The sequence below is a fragment of the Fukomys damarensis genome, unplaced genomic scaffold (genome assembly GCF_012274545.1).
Source record: "Fukomys damarensis isolate Sample0158 unplaced genomic scaffold, DMR_v1.0_HiC HiC_scaffold_16, whole genome shotgun sequence".
Classification (NCBI taxonomy): Eukaryota; Metazoa; Chordata; class Mammalia; order Rodentia; family Bathyergidae; genus Fukomys; species Fukomys damarensis.
Window position 1 is genome coordinate 95,812,410 of NW_022900928.1, and position 10,176 is coordinate 95,822,585.

At 38.4% G+C, this 10,176-nt stretch overlaps 1 protein-coding gene across 1 annotated transcript in view; it reads right to left on the reverse strand.

The window, feature by feature from the left end:
* Agk (acylglycerol kinase) overlaps window positions 1–10,176 on the reverse strand; it is a 92,640-nt gene that overhangs the window by 65,640 nt on the left and 16,824 nt on the right. The window contains exons 2-3 of the mRNA XM_033764495.1: window positions 5,527–5,566; window positions 3,117–3,196 (exon numbers count right to left, since the gene is read on the reverse strand). Coding sequence (XP_033620386.1) covers window positions 3,117–3,196; window positions 5,527–5,566 — 120 coding nt within the window. The remainder of the gene's footprint in view (window positions 1–3,116; window positions 3,197–5,526; window positions 5,567–10,176) is intronic.

The following is a 10,176-nucleotide window of genomic DNA, read 5'->3' on the forward strand; positions in this document are numbered from 1 at the left end:
TTTACACTAAAAAGATACAACCACCAAATGGCATTCAGAAAACAAACTTTCTTTTGTGGGGGGCAGTACCAGAGATCCAACTCAGGACCTTGCGCTTGCGAGGCAGGCGGTGGCATCACTGAGCTAAATCCCTAGCCCCAAAATATTTATCAACTAAAATAGAAATTGAGAAGCCTGGACAGATGTTCACAAGAACTGGCAAAGGCTTTCCTGAACATATGCTAAGTAAACTATAGTATAACTTTTCTACTGCTCTCCATGATAAACAGAATGAACATGAAAGGCTAACTGGAAATTTCTCTTTCAGGCTTACTGTTTTGGGGGCTTAACTCAAAAATAAAGGGCTGAGATGGTAATACTCAAACAATTCTTTCTCCAAGGTTGCTCTCATTGATGAGAGTGGAGTACCCAGAAGCAAAGCTCTGGAGAACTCTCAATCCGCCATATCAATCACAACAAATCTGAACTCCCCTGAGTTCATTTAAGAAAACAGATATGAACATTTGGTGTTTATTCACATCTTTATATGCTTTCATGTTCAGAAAATCTCTGAAATGAAGGCGACGACATTCGCTTCTGACATTCTACATAAAAGATTGAAGAACAAGTGTTACCAGTAAGGATATATTATTTATTATATAATTAAGGGCAAGATAGCACCACGGCTAAATAAAAACTTTATGTACATATAGCAATTTCCAGGCTCAGCACGCACAAAAAATAATTACTCTTTAATGTATTATTTATTAACACTAAACACACAGTTATCTTATTTCTTAAAACTCTCCTGAAGTTTTAAACCAGTACTACATAATGAAACAGCTACATGATAAATTATAAATTATGTGTCAGGGCAGAGCCATGATGACAAAAATAGTGCAATTAAATAATGAAAAATTTTTTTAAAAATAGATGCTGCAGAGTTTCACAGCAGCACACAGGGATTCGCCTTGTTTAAGAAGACAATGCCTTCAGGAAAGAAAGACTTTGCTTCAGTGGCAGTATCTTAGCCTGGCTTTCATTGACAGTATTATACTCTCAAGTAAGAACTCATCTTTAAAAACACAAATACGTTTACACATCAAAAAGTAAACCTAAAACTGCTCTGAAAAGATAAAATTTAATTTTTAAAAAAAATGTAAGTAGTAGAGTGCATGCTTGGTTTAAGTCTTAGCACCAAAAAAAAAACCAACAAAGAATTTGAAATAACTAATTATAGCTTAAGATAGCTTAAGCAAACTACCATAAAGTTATCACAAGTTAGCAAGTAAATAACTTAGTCCATCACTAAAGGGTCAGAACACAGAATTCTAAGTTAGATGGAAGTAGGTGGAAGGAGAGATGCAAGCACTCTCGATTAGAGTGGAGAGCAAAATGGAGAACGCTCTGGACTTAGCCAGAGTCAATAACAGCAGCAACAGCAGCTTCTGCTCCTTATACTGAGAACTTGCTATGAAGCAGAAATAATGCTTAACACTTACTGACATCATCATCATTATATATTTTTTTTTCAGGACCAGGGATTGAACTCAAGATCTTACACATGCAAGGCAGGCACAGTGCTGAGCTAAATCCTGGGCCCTGGAATTATTTAATACTAAGGGCACCTATTCTCCATGGTTGTTTTTAAAATATGTGCCACTATTTTATTTTACAGATAAGTAAACTGAGGATTTAAAAAGTAATTCTTGCAGTATTACTAGCTCTCCAGAGCTAGAGAGCAGCTGTAAAACAAGATACAGACCAGGACCCTTGAAGTCTGAAATCCAGGGCTGAGTTCTCTGTGTCTCTTCCACAGGCCATCACTAATTACCTCGGGTATTTTGGTTATGTTGTTTTACGGCTTATCTGTTAGTATTGTTTGGCACTGTTATTAGTGATCCAATAGGTGTGATTGTTGTGTTTATTCTGCAAGGAGGCTGCTCTAAGCAAGCCCAGAAAATAGGATTCCATTAGATCAGGGAATAATTCCTTTTATATGTAGATTAAAACAAACAAACAAACACCCTTAAACTGTTGAACTGGGAAGAAAAAGGTATGACCAGTCTATTTGTGAAGTCATTCTCACTGCCTTCCAAGAAATGCCCAGCAGTGATGGTGAAGCTTTCAGAGCTTCAATGATACAAACAGCCCACTATGGCACACACTCCATCGGTTTGCCAACAATGGCCTAGAGAAACTGACGGCAGAGCTCTGTGGCAGGCTACTCCAGACCACAGTAACCTCACAATCTGGCCTCAATTATTCTTTTTGTTCTCATCTTCATTTGATTTACATTTTATATGACCCAATCTAACACATTTGTTAATAACTCAATCTTCAGAATAGCCAAAAAGAATTGTTTTGAACACTGGGGATAATAAAGATTAGCATTTTTCCCTTCAACACTTTCATTCTAATTTTTAAAATAAAATTTATGTCTTCCAAAGCCAAAGTCCTTATATTCAGCTTTCCAATTGATGAGACCAGCATCTAACACTGTAAAACTTATTTTTTAATTTTACCTATGGTAATTTTTTCATTAACAGACTTTGAGTTTCCATACTGTCTGCCCCTCTAGATTCCCTTTATATCACTATGATACAATTAATGAACCAACACATTAACTTCACACTATTATTCATACAACTCCCTCATATGAGTGACAGACCGCCCTGAGACATAACAAGCATAAACATAGGTCACTTCAGCCTCTAGGCCACTGCCCCATGGCCATTTCCTCATTGAGGAGTAGCGAGTAGTCTCCAAGACCTTGCTCAACAGAGTAAGCATCCTGCCCTCCCAGTGCTCGTGGCCATCCTGGGCATCTTTCTACAGGGACAGTCCAGTAGTCTACACCATGAGGCGGAGCAGGTGTTCCCAGGGGATCACTTTCAAGCACACAAGACTTCTCCGTTCTGGTTAACTTTGGAATCACTGTTAAACTTCAATTAGACAAGTTTGTTAAGCCTCAGTTAGCTTTATAGTTATTTCACGTTAACTGTTATTTCTACATTGCGAATGACTGTTACTGCTATGACAGTATTAATTTAGTTTTTCCAATTAATTCCATACAGTCTAACTAGCTGCTTGATAAGACAAATGGAATATGTAATACAACACAAACAGAACTATACCCTTTGCAAGCTGCAGGATTGAGGAAGACAGTTGCCTTCTTCACTTGTGCATTGGGAGGAATGAGTTGGTTGCCAAACACCTAAAAAAAGAAAAAAAAAGTGTTCAGTAAATATTATTTTATTCAGCTAGTGCACAAATACTATTTCATTCCAAAAGAATTTACTTCCAGCAGATATACTACCCACTCTGGAGATAAAATATTCATTTATGATCTCATACTAACAAAATATCATAAAAAATACAATGTACCATTATATAATAACAATAAACTCAATGTTGTATTAGAATAAAAACTGTGCTTCACCTATTAGAGGTACATAACTTTTTTCTCTATGGACAACATGGCTCACTTTCTGACAAACATACAGCCAGTGTAACCATTGGCTGTTGGGAAGGAAGTTTACTCCAGTGTAGCTTTCAGAATATAAACTTTTTCTCCTTCAACTATTAGTAACATGAATACATGAGAAATCTTTTGTGTCATCAGTTGATCGCCATATTTTTCTACATACAAGAAGTCAACCTAATTGCCTTGTCTTTGTAGCCCTGTATAACTGACACAGGGAAAGAAATGGGAGTAATCTCTACTAAGCATCTCATATATGTCACTTTCACATGCATGGTTCTAAGGAAGTACTAAACAATCTCCCTGACAGTCTATTAAAATACTTTCTTGCTTAAAAAAATGTCTGACTACTTAAGAGACATACTTTCTTTGTAAAGATTTTCTGGTACATTATCGTTTCTATTCCATTTTCACTCTTAATTAGACCTTAACATTTTGCTACCAAGTATCCAAAAATTATAATTTGTTCTTTTCCTACCTATATTACTCTGGAATGTGGCCAGAAATGATTTAACTAACCCGGCTTCCTAGCCTACCAGACTCCAAATCTGAAGTACTAAATTATTCTTCCTCATCCTAGTTTTTCAAGTTCCTGTGTTCTTTTTAATTTGTACTCATAGTACATAATGATTACATTTCTTGTGGGGAGTTGGTACATGTACATAACACATCTTAATTTTTTCATCTCTTGATCCCCTTCTCATCTGAGAAAGCACTATCTAGATGCGCTACCCACTTGCAATTCAAGTCTCATGTTGAGAGTGGATTGAGGAGTTTATGAGACTACACTTGAGTTCAGTTTATGGGAAATTAAAAATCATATACTAAGAAGGACGTAGTAATTAGAGAAGGCTGCAAAGACAAATCCACTTCCTTTGGGCACATGAAAGCAGCTACCTGTGTGCTAGGGAGGTAGAGAATTTTCACAATAGTAGGAAGAGTTCCATATATTAGAAGCAGGACACTGTCCTTGAAAACAGTAAGAGGAAATGGAATTCTCTTACCTAAGGGAGGATGTTGGGAGGGATGAATCACCTTTAACTTAAATATTAAAATTGTTTCATAATTACCCTGATTTGAGGATTACACATTGCAGACATGTATCAAAGTATCATACTGTGCCTCAAAAATATGTACACATCTTGTGTCAATTAAGACATTTTAAATTTTTAAAAATCTGTGCAAACTGATTTGTAAAACAACTTGGAGCCATGTAAGATAATGACCTTTAAAGTAAAAATTCTTAAATCACAGATTTAGAAGTGTTAGATAACAATCACAGAAGAGAGGAATTTACTAATAGTAACTCCTGATATTGTCATCTGTGAAAACATTTCAGAAAACACTAGGTTTGCTCCCACTTGTACTAAAGGTTTCATCCCTTTGCCATTTTTTACTTTCATGCTTCTTTTTGGGTATTTCTGTCACCAAGAGCTTAAGTAACATATAACAAAAAGGAAACTGAGTCACATAAATTCATCTGCAAGGTATAGTATACAAGCAGCATGAGGAATGTTCTTCAAATTGAAAGGATTTATAATTCAACTATAATTACAACCAGGTAAGCAAATGTCAATGTGAAGTGTCATGAAATTGGGATAACAGTGCATACGGAATGAATCAGCTGCGCTAAAGAAAGGGGCTTTTTAAGTATGAATCAACAATTTTAAGGAGATTCAACTCTGAGTAATAACACCTGCTCTGAACTGATATCCTTGGGGGTTATTCCGATCAGAGATGAGTCAGGGTTTAGCCAGGCCTTCAAGGATAAATGCAAACAAGAGCAAATTCCCAGAGCTTCAGCTAGTCCAGTTATGTGTGCTTCTGAGAGATTCAAAAGTAAACAAGTCTAAAGGGATGGGTTAGAACTGCTCTTGCCAGACGCTTAACTTCCTCCCCTGCTACTCGGAGTTGGCTTTCAGCCCCATTCATCCCACCCCCCATAGTAGGAAAAAGAGCACACTGGGCTGCTGCAACACACTGTGTGCATCCCTGGAGTGGGAGGGGTTTCCTGCACCTTCGAAGTAAGGCGGGTTTTAATTTTATCACAGAAAATGCATTACCTGAGCTTCTTGACAGGCCGCTCTCCTTAGAAGGTTATCACTAATCAAAGCAAACAAGAGAGAGCATTAGCTTTCGTAGGAGATTAAAGACCCATACAAAATGTGTGGAGTTTTTGCTTTTTATACATCTCTTCCCTATAAATAAAAGTGGAAGTTTAAATCATGAGCACATTTGAAAAATACACTTGCTGAATCAAATGTTAAGTATTTCTATATTAGCATATACAGGATGCCCTTTCCCAAAAAAGTGTCCATAACCTACACCCCAGAACTCGAGGCTATGTTACCATACATGGCAAAGAGGTTATTAAAGATGATGTGATTAAAATTTATGACTGAGATTGAGAGGTTATCCTGAATTATCTGGATGGGCCCACTCTTTCCACCAGGGCCTTAAAGCAGAGCAGCTTTCCCAGCTGTGCTCAGAGGTGGATGGGACTCTGGAAGGATGGTCAGTTTCTGGCTTTGAAGACAGAAGAGGCCATCAGCCAAAGAGTGGCAGGCTCTAGAAGTTCCAAGGGCCAGAAAGTGATTTCTCATGCAGAGCCCCCAGGACGGCAGCTCTTGCTGACACCGAGTTTAGCCCTGAGAAACCTGTGGTGGACTGCCCGTCTATACATAAGATATTAAATGTGTGGTGTATTAAACCACTAAGCTTGTGACAATCTATCAGGAAATAATAGAAAACTAGCAAACATATTGTGAATTTTTCTTATCCAAAGGAAATTACTCAGGTCATTTGCCAAAAATAAATTTGATGTTTAGTTGCTTCTGTTACTTATCTAAATCTCTTATTTTTTTATATCACTGCCAGATACTCGGTTATATCATAAATAGAAAATTTTGTCACGAGGTAAAGTTTTGGCTTCCAAAAATGAAAGCATTTTCTCAGAGTATGATGCTCTATTTAATGTAAAAGGTCTCTAACCTGTGTCATAAGAGCACTTCAAATGGCTCTGACTATTCAGGGCCCAAGAATCTTCCTTACACACAAGTCTGTGCTCATGTACACAGATGGCATCCCTAAGATAGTAACTTCAACTTGGTTAACACCACTTAAGAAAGCTAATACCCAGAAGAGATGACCAAAAGCCAATTTGCAGGAAAGAATTTGAAAGCAGGCAAAGGGGTGAAGACCTTGAATTCTGCATTTTCAGAATAATTTCAAATCCTATTCTAATATTGAGGTTGAATGAGATAAAAAAAAATTATGGCTTTTTGCCATTGTTGCAGTCAACAGCTGCTTGATGACTTTTCTTCCACGGCCATGCTACAGAACTACCCCTAATGTCACCAAGCAGTCTGCCTGGAGAAGAACAAGATCCAAACGGATGTCAGTTACCCAAGAACAATGTCCTACTGCAATTATTAATGGCACCAGTACCTCTGAAGCTCCTCTTTGATAAAAAAGGAGTTCAAGTGGACCAATCTCTTATGAAGCCTGGCCCACTGGCAGCCCCTATCTGCTTGCATAACTCTGCCCTCTGCAGAAGGGTTGTGTCACCATTTCCCTCCCCATCCAAGACCCACAAATACTACAGCTTTGCTCTTCCCCCTGCACTGCTCCCAGTGAATCATTTCAACATTGGCAACAACTACTCACTTCAAGATATAAAATAGTGCCATATTTATAAGTAATTAACATGTCCATAATCCTTGATACTTCACATTTATGACCTTCTATGAAACAAAGGGGTAAAATACTGGAATCACAGTAACCTCTGGATATCAAAGTAACACTAGGCTTGTCATAGTATGGTCACTAGGTATTACCCCGGACTGTGTATAGTCACTAATCTCCCTACAACTGCACAGACTCCTGTCCAGCTTCCACACAATCCTGAAGTGTTGGCTTCCAGCCTCTCACCCTTCTGCTCCCCCAATCACTTGCTTTAAATGCTTTTTCTAGTAGGCCAACTTCCTTGTGCCTCCAATGTCATCTATGAACTCATCCTGTGGATCCTTCTGCACAGGTGCTTCAGGCCTCTGTAAAAGCTGTAAACCTCTCTCCACTCATCTCCACTTCTTCCTTCCAGGTTCCTTTCCCATAATGAAGGACAGAACTCTAAAGACAGGGCTGGCTCCTCTGTCATGTACAGAGAACATCATCCTCGCTGTGCTTCAGCCACACAGATTCCCATGCTCCTAGCTGTAAACAGAACAGCCTCAAATGTGTACGAGAATATGCTGGGCTCCTTGGATCATCCTTCCCCCTAAATTGTTACTAGAAGTAAAATTTTGATGGTTAACTTGTGATTAAGTATATTAAAGAACTCAGATCTTTTGAGCTTTTTAATACTGCTTGATTTATCAGAGTGCTCTTCAAAAAAAAAAAATCAAGATTTTGTGATAGTTAATTCCCTGAATTTAATGTGCCAAGTAGAATATGCTCTTAATGGCACCTATGAGAAAGTCAGAATATGCACCAGCTTAAACACTACAAAATAAAATCCCATTACAATCACACTTAATCTGAATATCTATCCAGATGGTTTAACCATCTTGATCTTATTCTCTGAACCAGACTGTTTTTAAAAAATCAAATACATTCCTAAAGAGAAAAGATTTCTCCCATTGAAATACAGTAGTCTCTTAGTATCCAAGAGGGACTGGTTTCAGAAAACACCAATATCAAAATCAATACAATACTTAAAACAAGGTAAATGCTATGTAAATAGTCGTTATTCAGTATTATTTAGGGAATAATGGCAAGAAAAACAACCTATACATGTTCAGCACCTACACACTTTTTTTCCTGAATTTTTTTATCTGCACTTGGTTCAATCCATGGATGCAGAAGGAACCCACAGACACACTGGTAGGACTGATTTCTGAAAGAAATTCCAAAATTGTTCCAGCTATAGCAACATTATTAGAAGAGGAGAAAAATAATTTAAAAGTTAGAAAGCAAATACCAGGGGCCAGAGAGGAGGGCAATTGTTTTCAAAAATGCTCATTCTGTTACAACCTTGCAAATCAGCAGTTATTATGTAACATCAAATATTCTTATTTTGCAGATGAGGAAGCTGAGGCGAGGAGTGTTGGGGGGTCATCTGCCCAAGACCTCAGTGTTACAAAGTGGAGAGCTGGAATTTAAACCAACCTTACCCTAAGCAAATGCCTTACAGATTTTTCTTCTACTGCACATGGTATCACATAAACAAATATTCATGCATATGTACACTTTACAGCACATTTACTAAATTAATCATGTTGCTCCCAGTCTCATCTAATATATCGTCTACAACTTATATTCCTATATGTTTGTAAGTACAGACATAAATCTCCCAAAAGTAGCTGGTGAAAAATGCAACACAAAGTGCTGGGTCTGGCTGATCAACAGAACTCGGTGCTGCCTGGAAGAAGCACGCTATCAAGTGGTAAATGCTGTGGCATAGTAAAGGATGTGTTTCTTGATAAATAATATGACAGTCTAGGAATCTGAGATATGATGGTAGATAAGTGCAACATTCCCTGCTGGAATTAAGTGTATAGTTTAGAAGAAAACAAAGAATTCAACTAGCAACTTTGTGTGTCAACCTGACTTACTGTTGCCTATAAGGGCCCTACTTATTGAGAGCGGTAGACAGGCAGAAGCAAAGTAGAATCCAGGGGTGGGGCCCATGTTAAAACTTCAAGCGCCAAAGCTTGACCGATTTAGAAAGTAAAGCAGTTCAGGACAGCTGGAGACAGCAAGCCTCTGAGGAGCAGCAAGAGAGGTAGGTTAGGAGTCAGTTAATGGCCAGCACCCTAGGGCCTTTCAAACAATTTAAGGAATTTGGATTTTATCCTAAGGGCAGTAAAGGATCCAGTGGAGAGTTTAAAGAAGCTTGGTAGGATGAGATTTACATTTTAAAGGGATCGTTCAGAGTGCAGCAAGGAGGAGGCTTTAGTTAGAGGTAAGACCAAATGTGAGGAGCTTAACTCAGCTCAATGATGACTAGAACTAGGGTTGTGGCAGAGGGCCAGAGAGAAGAGGGCAGAATCAGCAGATATTCAGGAGGTAAACTCGCAAGAAGGTTCACAGGAATCAAAGGAAAGTGAGGAGTAAAGGGTGGTGTCCACATTCTACACTGAGAAGTCTGGTGGGAGGTAGTACTAATCACAGAGATGGAATAAAGTCCAGAGATGGTGGAGAAGACTGAATTAGTGTCTGCTCTATCAATCTGAGATAGTAGTGAGAGGCCACATAGAGGTAAGGGACAATTAGAAAATTCTAAGTCTGGAATTCTAGGTAGCAGTTTTGGCTAAATGGTAATACAAGGGATGGGAATTCATAACCATCTATATGAGGTGGACTGAAACAGAAGAAACAGGAAAGGATACTCCTGAGAATTGAGACAGTTCCCAGAGAAAACCAAGCGAACCTCAGGTAAGCCAACCCTGCGCTTCATTTGAAACTCAAAGAAAAAATGTGGCGATAATTGAGGAAAATGGTTAAGTTTTCCTTATCTTCCCATCGTTCTCCTTAATGTTGCTTCTGTACTTGGCAAACTGCATGTTTTGCTGTTCCTAAGACACTACAGAGTTTATACCTCCAGGACCATTTGATCACTTTATTCCTCCCTTTGAAAAAGGGGTTAGGTTTAGCTCAGTGGTTCCACCACCTGCCTCCCAAGTGCAAGGTCCCAAGTTTGACACCCTTACCAA